Consider the following 23178-nt stretch of genomic DNA (forward strand, 5'->3'; position numbering starts at 1 on the left):
GAGCATCCATGGATTTTGGTATCCAAGGAGTCCTGGAACCAATCCCCTAAGGAAACCAAGGAATGACTGTACAACTAATAAAAAGTGAAGTGGAAGTGCCTGTCAGACACAGCACAATATCGTTAGAAGCACAGGCCATGGAGTCAGTGTGGTTTGACTAACCCTGTGCTCCAGAACATGTCACTTCACCTCTTCATGACTTTTCCTCATCTCAAAAGTGAATTATCACTGTATTCCTTCTTGAGATCTCTAAATCATACTGCTTTCAAAACTTACGGCTCCTTAATGGAAATCTCGCTGTTCATGCATAACCACTATCTAATATTTCCTTTTGCTTAAAATTCTGAGCTCTATGGTGTATTTTTTTCTTTCAGATGTATTAAAATATAATTGACATACAGCATTTTATAAGTTTATGGTGTCCCACATAATGACCTATACATATCGCAGAATGATTATCACAGCAAGTTTAGTTACATTCATCACCTCATATAATTAATAAAAAAATGTTTTTCCCTTGTAATGAGGACTCTGAGGATTTACTCTCTTAACTTTCAGATATATTACACAACAGTGTTAACTATGATCACTATACCTCCCACTACTTATCTTATAACTGGAAGTTTGTACCTTTTGACCACCTTCATCCAATTCCCCCAACTCTGGTAACCATAAATCTGATCTCTTTTTCAGTAAGTTCGTTTTTGCTTTTGTATTTGTTTTTAAGATTCCACATGTAAGTGAGATCACACTGTATTTGTCTTTCTCTGTCTGACTTATTTCACTTAGCATAATGCCCTCAGCATCTACCCATGTTGTCAAAAATAGCAGGATTTTTTCCTTTTTTATGGCTGAATAATATTCCACTGTGTGTATATGTGTGTGTGTGTGTGTGTATATTTATTTATCTCACTTTTTTTTAACCCACTCATCCATCAGTGGACATTTAGTTTGTTACCATGTCTTTGCTATTGTAAATACTGCTGTAGTGAACATCAGGATGCCTATATTTTTTTGAATAAATGTTCTCAGTATCTTCAGATAAATACCCAGAAGTGGGTTTCCTAGATCATATGGTACATTTATTTTTAATTTTTTGAAGAACGGCCATACTGTTCTCCATAGTGGCTGCACTAACTTACATTCCCACCAGCAGTGTAGGAGGGTTCCCTTTTCGCTACACCCTCTCCAGCATTTATTGTTTGTAGATTTTTTGAAAATAATAATTGCCATTTTTTTCATTGTTTTCTAACTGTTTTGTAGACCCATTGTTGCTTGTTTCTTATCCTGCTCTCTTCTTTTATTTTCTTTTGCAATTTGATGTTGGGACTTCCTTGGCGGTCCAGTGGTAAAGAATCCACCTTCCAATGCAGCGGATGTGGGTTCAATCCCTGGTTGGGGAAGTAAGATCCCACATGGTTCAGGACAACTAAGCCCATGTGCCTCAACTAGAGAGCCCGGGTGCCACAAACTACAGAGCCCAGGCACTCTGGAGCCCACACACTGCACCTAGAGAGAAGCCCATGTGCCTCAACAAAGATCCTGCATGCCACAACAAAGACCTGACGCAGCCAAAAATAAAAATAAATAAATAAATTTTTTTAATGTATTAAAAAAAAAGATGGCACATCCCCACATTGGGCTCATGTTCCTGACCCATCAAATGCAAAAATGCCTAGGACTTGAGTATGAGGGAGGGAAGAAGACAAATAAAATATTAAAAAAAAGATTGATGTCATCTGTATCAGTGTACTTTGACTTTTTTATCGTGTTCCTTTGTGTAACTACTACAGGTTTTTTCCTTGTTACCATGAGCCTTACATTCCTAAATTTTACACTTTTACATTTCCTCCCCTCACACTTTAGGTTATTGATGTTATATTGCAGTTTACCTGTTTTTTATATGGTGTTTCCAGTGGCAAATTATTCTAATTATGGTTATCTTTAATTTTTTTTTATGTAGTCAAATGTATCGATGTTTTATTGATTTTGGCTCTTGTTAGAAAGACTCTTCCCTATACAGGAGGAGTGAATATCAATATATGTTTTACTTAGTCCTTATCCTTGTGTGATTTCCTTTCTCTCTCTTTTTTTTTCTGGCTGTACCACGGATCTTAGTTCCCTGACCAGGAATTGAACCTGTGCCCTCTGCAGTGGAAGCACAGAGTCCTAACCACTGGACCATCAGGGAATTCCCCTGGTTATCTTTAATATGATTAAACTTTTAAACTAGAGTTGTAAGTGAATTATACAGCACCGGTTCTGTATTAGAGATGGTAATGACTTTGACTGAAAATTTAGCATTGCCAGTGAAACATTTTTATGATGTAATTCGTGTCCTTTTACTTCCATTTGAAGAACTTTCTTTAGCATTTCTTGTAAGGCAGGTCTAGTGGTGATGAACTCCCTTAGATTTTCTTTGTTCAGGGAAGTGTTTATATTTGCTTCATTTTTGAAGGACAGCTTTGCTAGGTATGGTATTCTTGGTTGACTATTTTTCTTTTCAGTATTATGAATATATCATTCCATTCTCTCCTGGCCTGAAAGATTTCTGTTGAGAAATCCACCTATTTTCTTATGCAGGGTGGTAAGGAGGATTTCTTCCCCTTGTATGTGACTTGTCACTTTACTCTTGCTTTCAATTCTTTTTCTGTCTTTTACTTTAGACAGTGTAATTTACAATGTCTTGGTTTACCCATTTTGGGCCTTTCATGCCTCATGGATCTGTCATTTCTCTTTCCAGCTTTGAGAAGTTTCCAGTCATTATTGCTTTAAATATACTTTTTGTCCCTTTCTCTTTCTCCTTCCTTCTGGGATTCTCATAATGCAAATATTGTTTCCGTTGGTGGTATCCCATAAGTCCTGTAGGCTTTCTTCACTCTTTTTTGTTTTTTCTTTTTGCTCCTCTGATTGTATAATTTCAAATGTCCTGTCGTCTAAATAATTGATTCTTAGGTCAAGTCTGCTATTGAGGTTCTCTTCAGTTTAGTCACTGTATCCTTTATCTCTAGGATTTTTATTTTTCCTGATTTATTTTTGTTTATCTTCTCTTAGTTGAACTTTTTGTTTTCTTTATGCATTGTTTTCCTAATTTCCTTTAAGTTGTTTGCCTGTGTGTTCTTGTAGCTTACTAAACTTCTTTAAGAGGACTGTTTTGAATTTGTTTACCAGTTTATAATTCTCCATTTCTTTCTTTTCACTTATTAGAGCTTTATTAGTTTCCACTGATGGTGCCATGTTACCCTGATTTTTCATGGTCCTTGATTTCTTAACATTGATACATTTGAGGAAGCAGTCTTTTCACCAGAAGTCTCTTCTCCAAGCCTAACTTAGAGTCCTGAAAATGTGAGTTGATAGTGTCATTTGGCAGGTGGGGCTTCTTGTCAGGGTCTATTTTTGCACCAGGCCACTGCCTAAGCTCTGAGATGGTGGGGGAGGAGGCAGAGCTGGCTGATAACAGTTGGAGAGGATTGCTGGCTTGGTTCCCTGCACAAGGAAGACTATGGTTGCCTGGGTTCTCTGGTTCAGTTTCCTAGATCATGCATCCCCAACCTCCAGGCCGTGGGCCGGTACCCATCTGTGGCCTGTTAGAAACCAGGCCACACAGCAGGAGGTGAATATGGCAGGCGAGCGAGCGAAGCTTCATCTGCTGCTCCCCATCAGTTGCATTTCCACTTGAACCATTCCCCTCTGCCCCCTCGCACCCCACCCCCAGTCTGTGGAAAATTTATCTTCCATGAAACAGGCCCCTGGTGCCAAAAAGGTTGGGGACTGCTGTCCTAGATGGTTAGTTCTGGTTACTATAGTCAGCAGTAGGTAGGGATATGAATTTTCTTTGCCCTCACAGGGCAGGAAAAAGTCCCAAGGTCAGTTAAGCATGTTGTTTGGAGACGCAAATCAGGCAAGACTATGCACTGAATTCTTGGCCAGATACGATCATTGGCTTTACACTGCAGACAGGGAAAGCTATGGACTGTGCTCTTTTCAATTGTTACTGTAACATTGGCTGTACTGTGGGCTATACAGTTTCCCATGTGCTCAGTTAACGTTTCTTGATAGGTGGACTGAAAGCTGTACTTATCCGTTGGTGGAGCTATGAGTTAGTTTACTTGCCCACGCTGGATCAAAGGCCAGCAAGGTTTCTGTTTGGGGATCAAATTTAGCAGAACTATGCACCAAGTTCCCTGGGCTCTCTGTATGAACTCTTTACAGGCATACTTCATTTCACAGATATCTGAGGTTTTTGTACAAATTGAAGGTGTATAGCAACTCTATGTTGAGCAAATCTATTGACACCATTTTTTCAACTGCATTTGCTTATGTCTCTGTCACATTTTTGTAATTCTTGCAATATTTCAAAATGGTGTTCACTTATGTGAGCAAGAGGGAAGAATACAGTGAAATGGCTTCAACATTTCAAGAAAGTAAAACTTTAACATTCTACTTATTTTTTTACAATCTTGGTCAAAAATGGAAATTAAATTAAATTAAAGTGGCGTGTATATGACTGATTTAAATTTCTTGTGGTTTTTTGCATATGGAAACATTTTATATTTATTGAAGAATGAATCTGATCAACAGAGATCACATAATTGGGTATCTCAGTTTTGAAATCTTTTTTTGATAACTACATGGGGTAATACTAGCCTAGACAACGTGTTTTTGATAACTGAATTTTTTTTTTCCTTAAGTTTTTTTGTGATAGAATACTTCATTGCTCCTTAGGTCAGCTGCAACTTGGAACCTCATCTGAGAGGCAATGTGTATGTTCAATATCAATCGTAAGTATTCTGAACGTAAATATTAAATATGTCCATGTTTTGTAGCACATCTGTTTTGTTTATGTTGACTTCTGGGATTATTCCACTGATATATATCTTTTATATGCATGATATTTTTAACAATGCAGACATCAAGAGCTGATACAGAAAATGCATTCTTTGTGTATTATTTATATGGTTTTGAACAAGTTTCAATAGTTATATTATTATGTATATAGTAATTAAGATACAAAACTTGAAAAAAGAAAAACCAGGATAGAGAATTTAGAAGTATAAATTGAAAGTGTCAGAAATTGAAGCCAATATAAATCATAGGTATATTTTACCCGCTAAGAAAACAGTTAATGTATCATTATTTTGTCTTGATATTTGCCTCGATCATTACATAGCTGATTGGTTAAATTAACCACTGTGGAGCAACAGCAATCCTAGCTGAAAAAGAACGAGCTCTAACAGTGGAAACACTTTGCATTTTTAATAGTCAACTCTTTTGAGTTAAGAAACTGGTTTGCATCCATCAAAACCTTTTGGAGGGTTAGTAAAAAGATTCCTAGTGTATGTTGAGTTTTAGGAGCTTGAATGCTCTCATAAGGGCTCCCTCAGTAGTGACTTTGTGGTCGTATAGTAAATTAACAAAAGGGTTGATTAATAAATAATAGGGTTATATCTATATATTAGAACATTACTGTAAAATGCATCTGTTAATTTGTGGTATAAAGGGAAGAAGAATGTCAAGCAGCCCTTTCTCTGTTTAATGGACGATGGTATGCTGGACGACAGCTTCAGTGTGAATTCTGCCCAGTGACCCGATGGAAAATGGCAATTTGTGGTACGTAAAATACCATGATGATTTTTTTCCCTTGATTGTTCCACTGCTATATAAAAGGACATTCTTAGTAGGAAAAAAACAACCTGTTAAAGGGGTTTTTTAAAAAACGGAATCACAAGGAATAGCTCTCATCTTCCCACACGTGAGCATTATATAAAGGACATCACATTTTAGATCTGTAATAGACCATGTGGGTCATGTTATGCCATGAGTAACTGAGTTCACAGTGTATTGGTAGCAGACTCAGGTTATCTAATCTTTGATTCTGAGTTCTGTGTACTACTTTAATAAGCCACATTTTACTTATCACAGTTCTAGAGGCGTTTTCTATTCTTTGGCTCCCCTCACTTGAGTGGTTTTTTTCTGTCCATCTTTTATCCTTAATGAATATTCTATCATCTTGTTATGTCATCATGTAATATTTTCGGCCTTACATGAAATACTTGCTTTTGTATGTTAGAGGTTGATTATAGCTGTGTAGAATCTGTTAAGGGTGTTGTCAGACTAATTCATGAACACTGATCACCAAATCAGAAAATGAGTGAGTCCTTTGCTGAGACTATCTAGCAGTTCTGTTGGCCTTGTTATTTTCAAACTTCTTTCTATTAGATTGGCTTAGCCAAATTGTCAAGTGCCTCAGATGAAAAAAGATGAAGCTATAAATGCCTTTGGGGAATACTTTTCTTCCCTGTTACTTTTGCTTGTTTGCTTTGTACTCACTTGCTTAAAATCTCTTATTTAAAAAAATGTAACTTATAAATTCTGAATCACAATAGTGGTTTGCCATCCTGCTCTTAGCAGATGCTGCCATTTTAAAAGCATGTTAAGGTGGCCTGGGAGGTAGCTTTTAGAAGTAAAACTAAAAGAACAATTTCAGCATAAGCTTTAAGACTCGTAAGATGAAAGGGAGAAAATTGTTTTCTCTGTAAAGGTAGGTTGTTTTTGTCAGTTCCTGGGAATCCCATTTGATTTCAGTGACGTGCTTCTGTTCGTGACTTAGACTTCCCCAGAAGAAGAGGCTATTCTACTTTTTCTTTTTTTTTTTTTTTTGTAGTAACAGTAGTGTTGAGATACAATTCACTTAACAAAATTTATCCTTTCAAAGTACAGAATTCAGTGTTTTTTATTACATTCAGAACTGTGTGACCATCACATCTAATTTTAGAACATTTTCTTCACCCTCAAAGAACCTGACACCCATTAGCAGCCACTCTGCATTCTCTACTCCCCCATCTCCTGATAATCAGTAATCTACTCTCCCTCTCCATAGATTTGCTTATTCTGGACATTTCATATAGATGGAATCGTACAATATTGACCTTTTGTGTCTGGCTTCTTTTGCTTAGCATGTTTGCAAGATACATCCATATTATAGCATGTATCAGAACTTCACTCCTTTTTATAATCTAAATTATATTGCTTTCTGTGGTATACTACATTTTATTTATTTATTCATTAGTTGATGGACTCCTAGGTTGTTTCCACTTTTTGGTTATTACGTATAATGCTACTAAGATGTACAGATTCTGTGTGAGTATGTTTCATTTCTTTTGTGTACATGCCCTAGTAGCATAGTTGCAAGATCATATGGTAATTCTGTTTAATGTTTTGAAAAACTGCCAAACCATTTTCTAAAGCAGCTGAATTATTTTATAATTCCACCAGCAATGTATGAGTACCAGCTTCTCTATATGCCTGCAATACAGTTAATTTTCTTTTAATTTTACCTATCCTACCAGCTATGACATGGTTATCTCACTGTGGTTTTGATTTGTATTTTCCTAATGGCCAGTTATGTTGAACATCTTTTTATGAAGTTGCTGGTCATTTTTATAATTTTTTGGAGAAATCTCAGATGAAGTCCTTTGCCTGTTTCTTAACTGGGTTCTTTTCTTTTTACTATTGAGTTGTAAGTGTTCTTTAGATAATCTAAATAGAAGTCCCTTATCACAGATGCTCTGCAAATTATCTTATAGTGTATGTTTTTTCACTTTTTTGATGGTGTACTTTGAAGCACAGTTTTTAATTTTGATGAGGTTGAATACATTTATTTTTAAAGAATTTTATAGTTTCATCTCAAAGTTTAAGATCCATTTTTGAGTTAGTTTTTGTATATAGTATCAAGGAGGAAGGTATTTATTTCACTTTTAACTGTTTTACATATTTGGGGAATTTACTGCTATTTTAAAATGTTTAAAAGCATCAAAAGTTTGTTAAAAAATAGAGTCCACTTTGAGAAGCATCTTTCATATTAACAGAACTTGGTAAATTTGAAACAGTAGGGCAATGTTTATCATCATATTTTAAAATACAAAGAGAATACAGGTTCTTGTACCTACAGTGAGTGCTCCCTTTTCACCAGTAATTCTGTCTTGCCAGCACCATGCCGTCAAATCACACTACCATCTAGATTCCAAGGAATGGTTCTACAGTACTAATTTGGGGATCTGCACTGTCAGTCAGTGGGATGGTGAAACCCTAGGAAGAAAATAGTGTGGTCACTATTTGGTTGTGTTCTGAATCATAATCCAGTGGGGAAATAGGATGTTCTTGTTAATTGAAACTTTACGTTTCAGAATGCTATTTGTTAGAGCATTTGAATATTTTTGAAATCTTGGAACCTAAAGTATGAAATCAATTTATGCAGGCTGTTTTTAAGTAATACCCGGGAGAAAATAGTCCTTTCACAAGCTAACATCAGAAATGTACCTTCTGAAAGGGATGAAGTGCCAGCAGTAAATGCCGTTTCCTCACTGTGCCACTGCAGGTTTATTTGAAATACAGCAGTGTCCAAGAGGGAAACACTGCAACTTTCTTCACGTGTTCAGAAATCCCAACAATGAATTTTGGGAAGCGAATCGAGACATGTACCTGTCTCCGGATCGGACTGGCTCCTGCTTCAGTAAGAACTCAGAGAGGAGGGAGCGGCTGGGCCGCCGCGACGACTACTACAGTAGGCCACGGAGGAGGAGGAGCCCCGGGCCGGCCCACTCCTACAAGAGGAACGGGGAGGCCGAGAGGAGGAGGAGGAGGAGGAGCCACGGGGGCAAGAAATCTCACAAGCACACGTCCAAAAGCCGGGAGAGGCACAGTTCCCGAAGCAGAGGAAGGAAAAGGGGCCGCAGCCGTGGCCTGGGCAGCCGGAGCCGCAGCCGGAGCTCCTCCAGGTCCAGGAGCCACGGCAGGAGGACGTCGGGGAGCCGAGACTGAACTCTGCAGAGTCCCAAATCCAAATAAACTTACCATGTGCTTCAGTAATTGTACACCCTTTATTATGGCAGCTGTGTAGTTGGATAGAGGGCTCTCAGCTCACGTGGGTTAGCAAGTCTGGCAAAAGCCTACTTAGATGAAACCTATTCATGAAGACATATAAACATCATGAAAGTTACTTATAATCCTAACCCTTAGAGGTTAACACTGGAGCATTGCTTTACCTTTGTTCTTATGGGTATTACAAATATTTTATTATACATAGTTAAGATCATATGGGACTTCTTTTTTCCCATTAAACTTTGTCATATTTTATCTGTTCCTAGATGACTTTTATTCGCTTCACATTGTGGATTTGTCAGTTGACTTAACACATCTCTTTTATTTTAAACTTTTTTCTTTATTTAAATTATTAGCACCTATAATTCTTATTTATTTATTTATTTTTGGCTGTGTTGGGTCTTCGTTTCTGTGCGAGGGCTTTCTCTAGTTGCAGCAAGCGGGGGCCGCTCTCCATCGCGTTGCGTGGGCCTCTCACTATCGCGGCCACTCTTGTTGCGGAGCACAGGCTCCAGACGCCCAGGCTCAGTAGTTGTGGCTCATGGGCCTAGTTGCTCCACAGCATGTGGGATCTTCCCAGACCAGGGCTCGAACCCGTGTCCCCTGCATTGGCAGGCAGATTCTCAACCACTGTGCCACCAGGGAAGCCCCTATTTTAAACTTCTAATTTCACACTATTCTGAGCTGTAAACAAAGAAAAATGGTGTGATAAGAAGTCTTTAATTTCACATTTATGGTAAGATCACATTAAGGGATATAACATTAAAGTATTTCCGACTGCCCTCCACAAAACTACAAAAATTTTACTGTATCAGCTATGACGGTAAATTTTGCTGACCCTACAACCCACATTTTAACCTTTACCAGATGCTGAAGTTTTTCTGTATATATATATATATCCTTTGGTTCTTTTAAGAATCGTGTTGGCCTTTATTAATAATCTATTGGAATCTTTTCCCCCACACATGAGTTTAATACCTTATATTTTAAAATTCATTTTCTCAGTTTTAAAGTACTTTTTGTTCTTCCTCCTACCCCAGATTCTTGGTCCCTCTAAAAATTGGCAGTTTTCTACCAAGTGTTCATCATTTTTTTGCAGTGTTTTATAGAGTTCTTTGTACAGAAGTAAGGTGCTTTCTTTTTGACCATTTTCAGTAATAGGGTCATTGGACTGAATGTGTCTAGTGTTAAACTAACTATACAAAAATCAATGTAATAGTAAGAGAAGACTCTTCTATAGAGAAAGCTTAAAGCATGATATTATCCCTAAATTTCAGGTGTTAAAACAAGTATGCTCCCACACTTCATTTCTATATAAATTTTGGTTACTTTCCTTGACTGAATCTTGAATTTCACTGTGTGCCATTTGGCAATTTGACATTTGTGAATACTTATTAAATTTGAGAAGGTTTTCTAAGTGATATACATTAAGAATACAAGACTTTAATTTGCAGTCAATAAAACAAAGTTGTTAGACAAGTGTATATTTCACCTTACAGATCTTGGTTTGTTTCAGATTTTAAATGCCTCTATTGCAAAAAATGAAAACTTTTCTGTTGACCTGGTTCACTAATAATGAATAATTGTCACACAATTTAGAACTTTTCAGTACTTTTGCTAAATATAATCAAGAGATACTTGATTAAATGGGTTACATGTCTTTTAATAGTTCATGGGTAGTTAAGATAATCACTGAACTCAAGGTATTGAAGAGGTATTGGTCACTTTTCCCCTCAAATATGGATGTGTATGTAGATAAGTGCCATGGAGGGAGTGTACTTCTTGAAAGGAACTGTATTTAAATCACTAAGTGGGTACATTATCCTGAAAATGTCCATCTTGAACTTAAATTACCTTATTTATAATTACCATTTATGATTCAAAAATTCCATTTGCACATTGCCAATAGTGACACTAAAGCCTGTTTTCAATGAATAGTTCAGAGGCTCTTTAATCTTACAATTTTGGGGGATTTATAACTTAATACAATGGTATTTCTTCCTTAAATACCTCAGTATGCAATAATTCATATCTGTAACACCTATACTGATAGGTCACTTACCTATCATGCCCACCTAGGTTTTGGTTTTATACAATTTAGGCAGTACTGTTTGCAAATATCATTCCATTTCACTGTGCTAGCACTTAAAGTAGAAAAAATTGGAGTGGGAGGAAAAGTGGGTGAGAGGAATCAAGTTCTTTTTTACTACCTGCAAAAATCTGAGTTGTTCATTGAGAAATGGTCAAGAGTCAACTGCAGCAAAGTTTCATAAGAGGCATTTATTGATTGAAAATATGTAGATAAAGTCTTAAGTAGCACAGAATCCACATTTTTTTAACAAAGTATATGAAAACTACATAAATCTCCAGTACCTTGTGTGTGCTTACAACAAATGCTACATTTAAAAGGAAATAAATATTTAACATTTTACTGTAAAAAGAAAAATTCTTCAGCAACTCTCCCTAGTTTGACTAACTTTTGGAAAGAGAGAAAAACACTACAGTGGTGTGAACTGGATATTTATTACAACAAATTGGTGATGTGATAAAGACAATGTTAACATGGCCTGAATGTTGGACACATTCACAACAAAGCTTACATTCCAATGCAGCATATGCAAGTGAAAATGTAAACTCTGAAGACATACATCAGGGAAGGAAACTGCCCTAAGTGAAGGGAAGCAGTAAGGGGACAAAATTAATTTCACTTTAACAAGCACCACGAAGGAACATTCATGCTTTAAGTAATGACTTATGCAACACTTTGGGATGAAAGCAATGTATTTTCTGTCAAGATACTGTTATGAAGAATTCCTGATAAACATTCCACTTTTTCTTGGAGTATTAAAACCATCAAGGGGGCGGAGTCAAGATGGCAGAATACGAGGACGTGGAATTCGCGTCTCCGCACAACTAGGGCACCTACCAGGCACCGGTGGGGGACCACGGACACCTAAGGGGACGGCAGGAACCCCCAGCGGCCGGGTAGGGAGTGAGGGAGTGATGGGGGGAGGAGAAGAGGTGGGACGGGACTGGGGCCCCCGAGGGGCGGCTGGGGAAGGGGAAGGGATCCCTTGCCCGAAGGGGGAAATTGGGGAACCACTGGGAGGGCAGAGGATCGGAAGGGAGCGTGGCCAGGTTTCCCCTGCCCAGGAGCCTATGGAGATCCCAGGCCTGATCCTCTGCCCACCTAGGCCCCCTCCAGCCACGAGGGTCCTGAGGGAGAGGGAGGGAGGGAAGGGGGAGCACAAGTAAAGGCCGGACCTCCGGGACCGGCGCCCCCTGAGGGGCGGCTGGAGGAGGGGAGGAGTTCCTACACCCAGCGGGACCCACCTGTGGTTCCCCAGGGGGAAGGGGGAGTGCCGGGTCCAGCGGGGATGGGGGAGACCCTGGGGGAGGGGGGGGCGCGGAGGAGCGGAAGGGAATGCAGCCGGCACTGTCTCTGTCCACTTAGCACTGGGGAGCCTGTTGGGCTGCTGGGCCTAATCCTCTGCCCTTGGAGCCTCCCTCCTGCCACTCAGAGCCCAAGCCCCGCCCCCGCAGCCCCACCCAGGGCCTGACCTCTACACTCGGAGACCCCCTCTGAGACCCCCTCCAACGTGCTGGACCTAAACCCCACCCACACACCTCACCCAGGGCCCTACCCCGAAACTCCACTCCAGAGGCCCTCCTTTCCACGTGCTACCTCCCCCCTTCAGCCCAGATCCTAAGCAGAGGCCCTGCCCCCCGCCCCACCTAGGCCCCGCCCCTGCCCCACCTAGCTCCGCCCCCAGGGCCTTTTCCAGCTGCCTGGGTCCTGAGCCCCGCCCCATGCTCAAACGTCACCCCCCACCCGCCTAGGTCCTGCCCCACCCTAAACCCCACCCCTGCCTAAGTTCCACCCCTTCCTAAACTCTGCCCCAATACCCAAGCCTTTTTTTTTTTTTTTTCCATTTTTCTCTTTTCCTGGGATTTTTTTTTTTTTAATCAGTCATCAATTTTATACACATCACTGTATACATGTCAATCCCAATCGCCCAGTTGAGCACACCACCATCCCCACCCCACCGCAGTTTTCCCCCCTTGGTGCCCGTATGTTTGTTCTCTATATCTGTGTCTCAACTTCTGCCCTGCAAACCGGTTCGCTTGTGACTGGCGATGAAAAGTGGATACTGTACAACAATGTGGAATGGAAGAGATCATGGAGCAAGCGAAATGAACCACCACCAACCACACCAAAAGCCAGTCTTCATCCAAAGAAGGTGATGCTGTGTATATGGTGGGATTGGAAGGGAGTCTTCTATTATGAGCTCCTTCCGGAAAACCAGACAATTAATTCCAAGAAGTACTGCTCCCAATTAGGCCAACTGAAAGCAGCACTCGATGAAGAGTGTCCGGAATTAGTCAACAGAAAATGCATAATCTTCCATCAGGATAATGCAAGACCGCATGTTTCTTTGACGACCAGGCAAAAACTGTTACAGCTTGGCTGGGCAGTTCTGATTAATCTGCCATATTCCCCAGACATTGCACCTTTGGATTTCCATTTATTTAGGTCTTTACAAAATTCTCTTAATGGAAAAAAATTTCAATTTCCTGGAAGACTGTAAAAGGCACCTGGAAGAGTTCTTTGTTCAAATTATAAAAAAGTTTTGGGAAGATGGAATTACTAAGTTGCCTGAAAAATGGCAAAAGGTAGTGGAACAAAAGGGTGAATACATTGTTCAATAAAGTTCTTAGTTAAAATGAAAAATGTGTCTTTTATTTTTCTTTTAAAAGCGAAGGAACTTTTTGGCCAACCCAAATATGCACAAATATAAGCTTTTGCTGTTGATAGAGGTTACATATTCATAATACAGTACCTCCCCCAAAACAATGTGTAATAAAAACAAGCAATGGGAACTGCCAAGTGCATTTTCAGAACTGTCTCCTGTAAAGGGAGTAATTCCCTATCCACCTAGCAAATGGACTTGGTTGGCTCTGTTTCTAATTTAATGGCCCTCATTTCCTGTCTGATGGCTGGCTGCTTCAGACTCCAACAACACATTCAAATGGCTCAGGCCAAGTCTAACAAAGGGAGGCTTGGTTTAAGTTTATTCCTCTCCACTGTTAATGACTAGGTTTGAAAATTTCTTTTCAATATCTTCAAACACCTAAGGCAAACAACAAATTTAGCCACAATATTCAAATTGTCAAACCAGGAGTTGTAGTTAATTTGCTAATTTTAGGGCATTCATCTACTAGCCAAAAACAACTGCTAGAAATAATATAATGTGTCTCCTGTACATTCAATAAAATGTAAGTTATACTCTGTGCAACTTAGGACATAGGGGTTCATTTTCGTTTCAGATAGAATAGACTTGAAGAAGTCATAAGCTAGACTTACATGAAAATATTTTCACTTAATTCAAGACACCATGATTTCCATACACCCATCAATTTTTTCAGTCGAGAGAGTTATATATAATTAGGGTTTTCCATGTAAATTTTTTTGAAATACCATTTAAGTGGCAAAATACCCATTCATTCATGTGTATCTTATTATACATGGAGAGAGAAAAGAGTTAAAACTGTTTAATATTTTAACCAGGAACCCCAGTACATATCTCAATAAGTTAACTAAAATTAAACCAAATTTAAAATTCCATTCATCTCTTACATGCCATTCATTTAGTCACATTTCAACTGCTCAGTTGTCATTTGTACCTAAGGACTTCCATATTGGAAAGTGCAGATTATAGAACACTTCCATTATTGCAAAAAGTTCTATTGGCTACTATGGATTGAAAAACAAACAAATGATAATTTGAAAAAATACAATCACAACATACGGTCTTCCTCATCAATTACTTTTAAAGTTTTTTAAAGAGTATAGCTGTCTATAGTTCATTAAAATCATGGCCAACATCGCTCATGCACCCATGTGTCCCTCAAATAATGGACTTTTTCTCCTTTAAAAAGTATTTTAGTGTACTATTTCTTGTAAGACAAAGAAAAATTGTCAGCAGCAATACTTGGGGGTTTTTATTTTTATGACACTTGCTCTACTGAAAAGATTTGAGTTCAGCCTGTATCAGTCAAGTCTGTCGAAGCATTCATGGTTTCTAATAAATTTCCAGTATAAAAAAAAATATTCCAAGGTGCTGGGAAAGCATACAGTAATGTCTCATATGTCTCATCTTCTATGTTACCCCAAGGCAGCCATTAAGCCATTTCTTTTCTATTAAAAGAAAGACGTGTTTAGAATTTTAAAAATTGTAAATTTACACAGGATTTTCTATTTTTCCCCCAGTTCCTTGTTACTGCTACTATACTTACTTCCTCTCAAGTAACCCCTAAAAGCCATAAAATATAAGATTACAATTTAATATTCTTTGAATGAATTTTGCACTAAGTAGTAAACAACAGAATATAACCCAGGTAGGGCATTAAAAGTACAGTAGTCTATATTACTATTAACTCCATTTCCAGCTAGCATCACAGCAGAACTACAGTGAAGTCTGTTCAATAAGAAGGACATTTTAACCAACATTTAATCCCCAAGGGAAAGTACTCAAATGTGGTTGACCCACTTAAGTGTCAAGGTATAGAGGTGAAGACAATCAGTCACAGGGGGAACTGTTTTAAAAGATGTTTTTTTAAAATGTTGGACAAAGAATCATTTTTTTCTTGTTTATTTTTGTTAGAAAAATAACAAAGAGTTGTAAATGTAGTATTTTAATTTCTATATTGGTGCAAAGTTTACAAGGCAACATCTCAATTTTCCTTATAGTCATCCTAAGGATGACGTTTAGGAGTGAGGACTTGGAAAAAATTACCCAGGAAGGGGCAGACTTGGAAGTTAAATCCATAGCACCTACTTTACTTGTCTAAACTGTGCCCAAAGAAACAAAATATTTGCATCATATATTGCATGAATGGTCCCTGGCAACATCAATCATGCAGCCCCTTTGGGTTAAAAAAAATAAAAGCAAGACAATTCCAATTTTGAAACAGTGTTAGAAAATGCATGACAGATTTGTGAAGGTAAAATCGAGTTGCCCTAAAATCAAGTTCCCTTACCAAGTTCATAATTAATCTCTCAATCCAAAACTTTATTTCCGTTTTTGTCTCCCTGAGCTCAATCTTGTGCTAACTGAACACTGATCAACCACATTCAGATGACTAAATTTCCTGTTTTCCATAACATATTAATATACTCAAATTGCTATTATAGATATCATTGTTAATATGCAAACTCAGGTTGTTTCTCCAAGGCAAGATGAGCGGACAGACCCCCAGGCCATGGACCACCTGGCCAGACTGTCATAAATCAGAGACATCCTGACTTCCAAAACTATGATTAAGAAATGTCACAAGGGTTTCCCTGGTGGCGCAGTGGTTGAGAATCCGCCTGCCAATGCAGGGGACACGGGTTTGAGCCCTGGTCTGGGAAGATCCCACATGCCGGGGAGCAGCTGGGCCCGTGAGCCGCAATTACTGAGCCTGCGCGTCTGGAGCCTGTGCTCTGCAACAAGAGAGGACGCGATAGTGAGAGGCCCGCGCATCGCGATGAAGAGTGGCCCACGCTCGCCACAACTAGAGAAGGCCCTCGCACAGAAACGAAGACCCAACACAGCCATAAAGAAAGAAAGAAAGAAAGAAAAATGTCACAAGACAATGGTTAACCCCAGCTTCTTTGTTCTTCCCCTTTGAAAACCCTTAACTCAACGACCAAGTTTCAGTGGATCGAGGCTTGTCTCCCACTCCCTTGCTTGGTGCCCTGCAATAGATTCTTATTTTGCTGCAAAATCCCACTTTCAGAGTTTGGCTTTCTTCAGCTGGGTACCTGACCCCTTTGCTCAGTTATACAGGAGAAGTAAGTATCTTACCCTTCAAGTCAAAGAGAAAAACATTGGATAAATATGACTTTGAGGGAGAAGGTCACACTCTATAAGCAATGGAGGGGGACTTCCCTGGTGGCGCAGTGGTTTAGAAACCTCCTGCCAATGCAGGGGACATGGGTTTGATCCCTGGTCTGGGAAGATCACACGTGCCGCAGAGCAACTAAGCCCGTGCGCCCCAACTATTGAGCCTGTGCTCTAGATCCCACGAGCCACAACTACTGAGCCAATGTTCCACAACTACTGAAGCCTGCACACCTATAGCCCGTGCTCCCCAACAAGAGGAGCCACGACAATGAGAAGCCTATGCACTGCAAGCAACAAAGAGTAGCCCCTGCTCGCCACAACTAGAGAAAGCCCGCGTGCAGCAACGAAGACACAACGCAGCCAAATAAATAAATAAATAAATAAAATAAACAATGGAGGGGCTATTTCCACCTACAGTGAACACCATCAGTAAAAATTCGGTGAACTAGCATCCTAATAGGATACAGATTGGTACTCCTTTCTCATTAAGCAATTCAGGAATGTATATCAAAAGCAAAGACAGCAATAGCAGTGGGAGCCGAAGCAAAGACATTAAACCCTCTGGGGAGATCAGGCAAGCTTATCTGTATGGATTTGCATACATTTTCTCCTATAGTCAAAGGAAAGCATGGAGAGTTTTACACTCCAAAATAATCTGGGAAGATCATTCTGACAACAGAAGATGAATTGGGAGGAGAAAGGCTGGAGGTCAAGAGACCAGGTAGGAGGCTTTTTGAGCAAGGAAGAGAAGAAGGAGACTGGAATAAAGGTAAAATTAATAATAACAGCACAATTAGGCACAACCAGCCAAGCCCATTATACTCACTAGCTGACAGAATGTTCTCAGGTACCAAATACATGGTAACCCAGAACCTTGATTCCTAAAAGTAATTGGCTATGACTATCCAGTAGTGATATTTGATTCTCTCTATTGGTATATCACAACATAAAGTATCTCTATTACTGGAAATAATTAGTAGTGTCTTTTAAAATATTTATTTATTTATTTGGCTGCACTGGTTCTTAGTTGCAGCACGTGGGATCTTTGTTGCTGCGTGCAGGATCATTGTTGCACCACATGCGATCTTTTAGTTGCAGCATGCAGACTTCTTACTTGCGACATGCTGACTCTTACTTGCAGCATACAGACTTCTTAGTTATGACATGCAGGCTCTTAGTTGCCCCGCAGCATGTGGGATCTAGTTCCCTGACCATGTATCAAACCCAGGCCCTTGCATTGGGAATGTGGAGTCTTAACCACTGGACCACCTGGGAAGTCCCAATTAGTAGAGTCTTTAAATCTAATCAGATTATAGAACCAATTCCAAATTACCCAGAACCAATTTGTAAAACTCATCCATAAGATTCTCCAGAGAGAGATCAATTGCTTCTATTCATTCCTTTTCTCTAAACAATTCTAATACAGATTTTGGCACCAAGAGAGGTTTAGAGGAAAAGAGTCTTCTGAATGAGTTTTCTAAATTGTTTCTACAGCATTCAGAACATATATATATATACACACATACTAAGAATACATATGTGTGTATACCTATATGTATTACCATTTCTAAACCACTTATAAGTAGTTCACAGACATCATAGAACTTTACCCCTAAATTCTTTATTCATATTTACTAAAATTAAAGACGTTTTTTACATAACTGCAGTATCATCACATCTACGAAAATTAACATTTATTCAATGACATCATTCCCACCAAGAGTGTTTGATGGTTCCCTTTTTCTATACATTCTCACCAACATTTATTTGTGTTTTTGATGACAGCCACTCTGACAGTTGTGAGGTGATATCTCCTTGTGGTTTTGATTGGCATTTCCCTGATAATTAGCAATATTGAACATCTTTTCATGTGCCTCTTGGCCACCTGCATTTCCTCTTTGGAAAAATATTCATAGTTCTTCTGCACATTTTTTAATCAGGTTGTTTGGTTTTTTGATGTTGAGTTGTATGAGCTCTTTATTTTTCTAATTGAAGTAGAGATGATTTACAATGTTGTGCTGTTTCTGGTGCACAGCAAAGTGATTCAGTTATACATATCTGAATATATATAGTCTTTTTCTGATTATTTTCCATTAGATTTTATTACAAGACATTGAATACAGTTCCATGTTCTATACAACAGGAGCTTGTTGTTTATCTATTTTATATACAGTAGTGTGTGTCTGCTAATTTTAAACTCCTAATTTATCCCTCCCCTGCCTTTCCCTTTGGTAACCATAAGTTTGTTTTCTATATCTGTGAGTCTGTTTCTGTTTTGTAAGTAAGTTTATTTCTATCATTTTTTTAGATGCCATGCATAATGATATCATAATATTTGTCTTTCTCTGTCCAACTTACTTCAGATAGTATCATAATCTCTAGGTTCACCCATGTTGTTGCAAATGGCATTATTTTATTTTTTTATGGCTGAATAATATTTCATTGTGTGTATACACCACATCTTCTATATCCACTCATTTGTCAATGGACATTTAAGTTGCTTCCATGTCTTGGCTATTGTAAATACTGCTGCTATGAACATTGAGCTTGTCTCTTTTCAAATTAGAGTTTTATCTGGATATATTCCCAGGAGTGGGATTGTTGGATCATATGATAACTCTGTCTTTAGTTTTTTAAGGAATCTCCATACTGTTCTGCATAGTGTTTGTACCAATTTGCATTCCTACCAACAGTACAGGAGCATTCCCTTTTCTCCACACCCTCTCCAGCATTTATTATTTGTAGACTTTTTGATGAGGACCATTCTGACTATTATGAGGTGGTACCTCATTGCAGTTTTCATTTGTATTTCTCTAATAATTAGCAATTTTGAGCATCTTTTCATGTACCTGTTGGCCATCTCTATGTCTTCCTTGGAAAAACGTATTAGCTGTTCATATATGTCAGCTATTAACCCCTTATCGGTCATATCATTTGCAAATATTTTCTCCCGTTCAGTAAGTTGTCTTTTATTCTGTTGATGGTTTGCTTTGCTTAAGTTTAACCAGGTCCCATTTGTTTGCTTTTATTTCCTTTTTTCTAGGAAACAGATCCAAAAAAATATTGCCACAATTTCTTTCAAAGAGTGTTCTGCCATAGTTTCCTCTAGGAGTTTTAGGATTTCCAGTCTTACATCTAGACCTTTCATCCATTTTGAGTTTATTTTGTATATGATGTTAGAGAATGTTCCAATCTTATTGTTTTATATGTAGCTGTCCAGTTTTCCAAATGCCTCTTGCTGAAGAGACTATCTTTTCTCAATTGTATATTCTTGCCTCCTTTGTCATAACTTAATTGGCCATAGGCGTGTGGGTTATTTCTGGACTCTCTATTCTATTCCATTGACTGTGTGTTTGTTTTTGTGCCAGGAACATAGTGTTTTGATTACTGTAGCTTTGTAGTATTGTCTGAGGTCAAGGAGCAGCTTGGTGGGAATGTAAATTGGTGAAACCAATTTTGTGGAAAACTGTATGGAGTTTTCTCAAAAAACTAAAAATAGAACTACTATATGACCCAGCAATACCACTCCTGGGTTATATTTGGAGAAAACTCTAATTCAAATGCACCCCAGTTTTCATAGAAGCACTATTTAAAATAGCCAAGGTATCAAAGTAATCCACTGTCCATCAACAGATGAATGGATAAAGAAGATGTAATACACACACACACACACACACACACACACACAATGTAATACTACTCAGTCATTTTAAAAAACTGAAATTTTGCCATTTGCAACAACATTGATCAAGTTGGTGGGTATTATGCTAAGTGAAATGTCAGACAAAGAAAGAAAGATACTGTATATTATCACTTATGTGTGTAATCTAAAAATTACAACAAACTAGTGAATATAATAAAAAAGAAGCAGACTCACAGATATAGAGAACAAATTAGTGGTTACCAGTAGGGAGAGGGAAGAGAGAAGGGAAAGAACACGGGTAAGGGATTAAAGTGTACAAACTCTTCTGTATAAAATAAGCTACAAGGATATATTGTACAATGCAGGGAATGTAGCCATTACTTTATAATAACTATAAATGGAGCATAACCTTTAAAAATTGTGAATCACTCTATTGCACACCTGTAATGTATATAATATTGTTCAACAAATATATTTCAATTAAAAAAATAAAAGGAAATTACTTGCTACAGCAACAGTCTTCACCAATCAAAAAAAGATAACTGTAAAAATATGGTTATATAATGAGCTATAGAAAATCCTAGAAGTTATAAAATAATAATATAAAATCAAACTCTTACTATAAAATGTAATTAATTTCTGCAAAATATACACTTCCACTCCCCATGTGATTTATTTTATATCCACTCTTAAGACTGTAAGCACCATCTCAGATAAAAATTAGGGAAACAAGCTTAAAATATGGGGCTTTTAAAAATACACATAATGTGAGTGGAAGAAGCTGCTACTTCACAGGATACATAGTCTTGTAAACAGAAGGTTAAAATATCTCTGCCTCTACCTACCCCTGTGCCTTGTGAGTGGTATGGAGTAAAGAGTAATAACCAAAAAAAAAGAAAAAAGAAAAAAATGAAAAAATGAAAAAATTCAATGTAATATTCAAACCATATTAAATTTTCTCATTTATCATCAAATGTTTTTAAAGATAACTCAATTTTAAAAATCCAGCAAAGTTCATTTGCTAATTTTTTCTTAAATTTAATTTGTATAAATCAGCCTGTCTTTAAAAATTTTTTTATAACATTAAGATTTATGGGGCTTCCTTGGTGGCACAGTGGTTGAGAATCTGCCTGCCAATGCAGGGGACACGGGTTCAAGCCCTGGCCTGGGAAGATCCCACATGCCGCGGAGCAACTAGGCCCGTGAGCCACAACTACTGAGCCTGCGCGTCTGGAGCCTGTGCTCCACAACAAGAGAGGCCGCTATAGTGAGAGGCCCGCGCACTGCAATGAAGAGTGGCCCCCGCTCGCCGCAACTAGAGAAAGCCCTTGCACAGAAACGAAGACCTAACATAGCCAAAAATAAATAATAAATAAATTTTAAAAAAAAGATCTAAAAGTGCTTGTTCTAAAAGAAAAAAAAAAAAAGATTTATGTAGAGTTCAGATCAGTTGTCTTGTAGAAATGATCAGAATCTGGATTTATTTGATTGTGTTCTCATGATTAGAATCATGTTAAGCATGTTTTGAAGTTTAATTCATTGGGTCTGTGTGTACTTTATAAGTACATGTGAAGAGGCCTATGATACTAGGTTGTCCAGTGTGGGTAGTGCTTAGTTTATTACTTGGCTTTGTTGGTGACTGCTTGGATATCTGGAAACACCCTATGATGTGTCAGTATGAGACTAGACTATATCCATACTCCCCTACTACGTAAATTTGTTGCTTTAATGGGTAGTAAACAACGGTTGAACACTAGGGAGCTAGGGATATGAAGAAAAAGGGATATGGCTTCTTTTACAAAACACACCAGGACTTCCCTGGTGGCACAGTGGTTAAGCATCTGCCTGCCAGTGCAGGGGACATGGGTTCAAGGCTTGGGAAGATCCCACATGCCGAGGAGCAACTAAGCTCCTGCATCACAACTACTGAGCCTGCCCTCTAGAGCCTGTGAGCCACAACTACTGAGCCCACATGCCAGAACTACTGAAGCCTGTACACCTAGAGCCCCTGCTCTGCAACAAGAGAACCCACCACAATGAGAAGCCCACACACCACAATGAAGAGTAGCTCCCGCTCTCCTCAACTAGAGAAAGCCTGCGCTCAGCAATGAAGACGAGCAACAGAGAAAATAAATAAATAAATAAATAAATAGAAACACACCAGTTAATGGCTGATACATAGGGATTCTTTGACTACCATGGAAGCCTGCCACTCAGCTGTAATTCCAGTACCAGCATCAGAATTAAGTTGTCTTTCATTCTCTGCAAGACATACTGTCTTGCTAAGGAATCACTACTAAGCATTTTTATCAAAAACTGCTAGTAAATTTTATCTAGAGACCAGCAGCCCCCAGGTAGGAATCAACAGGTCATCCAGCGCAAGTAGGAAGCCTACACGAATTAGATAATATTCATTAACCATTGCTTACAAACAATTTTGCGTGAACAATTATGCATGAATTATTTTTCCCAGCCATTTAACTTGTTACACTGTCATCCTCCTTTCACGTGTGAGCTCCTGAAATAATGGAGAAAATAAAGTGGCTGGGAAGGGTCAGAGCATACATCCAACAAGGACCACACTGGAATGTCCAATCTGCTGTGTAAACCATGCAGCCTCACAGCACAGGAAACTCATCTTCATATGCAGTCTCATGAAGAACCAGGCCACTAGAGCCAGGAAAAGTGGAGCTGCTCAGCTGAAGCAAGGAAGAGCCTGGAATCCCCACCCACCCACCCTACTCCTCACCACAGCTTGACTTCCAG

General features: G+C 38.6%; 1 protein-coding gene across 1 annotated transcript in view; it reads left to right on the top strand.

Annotated features, from left to right (window-relative positions):
* Positions 1–9249, top strand: part of LOC309653420 (U2 small nuclear ribonucleoprotein auxiliary factor 35 kDa subunit-related protein 2-like) — a 31834-nt gene extending 22585 nt beyond the window's left edge. The window contains exons 9-11 of the mRNA XM_082448036.1: positions 4726–4781; positions 5501–5610; positions 8378–9249. Of these exons, the coding sequence (XP_082304162.1) occupies positions 4726–4781; positions 5501–5610; positions 8378–8820 (609 nt within the window). The 3' untranslated portion in view covers positions 8821–9249. The remainder of the gene's footprint in view (positions 1–4725; positions 4782–5500; positions 5611–8377) is intronic.
* Positions 9250–23178: the final 13929 nt, after the last annotated feature.

This window comes from Balaenoptera physalus, assembly GCF_965194825.1.
Source record: "Balaenoptera physalus genome assembly, chromosome: Y".
Taxonomy (NCBI): domain Eukaryota; kingdom Metazoa; phylum Chordata; class Mammalia; order Artiodactyla; family Balaenopteridae; genus Balaenoptera; species Balaenoptera physalus.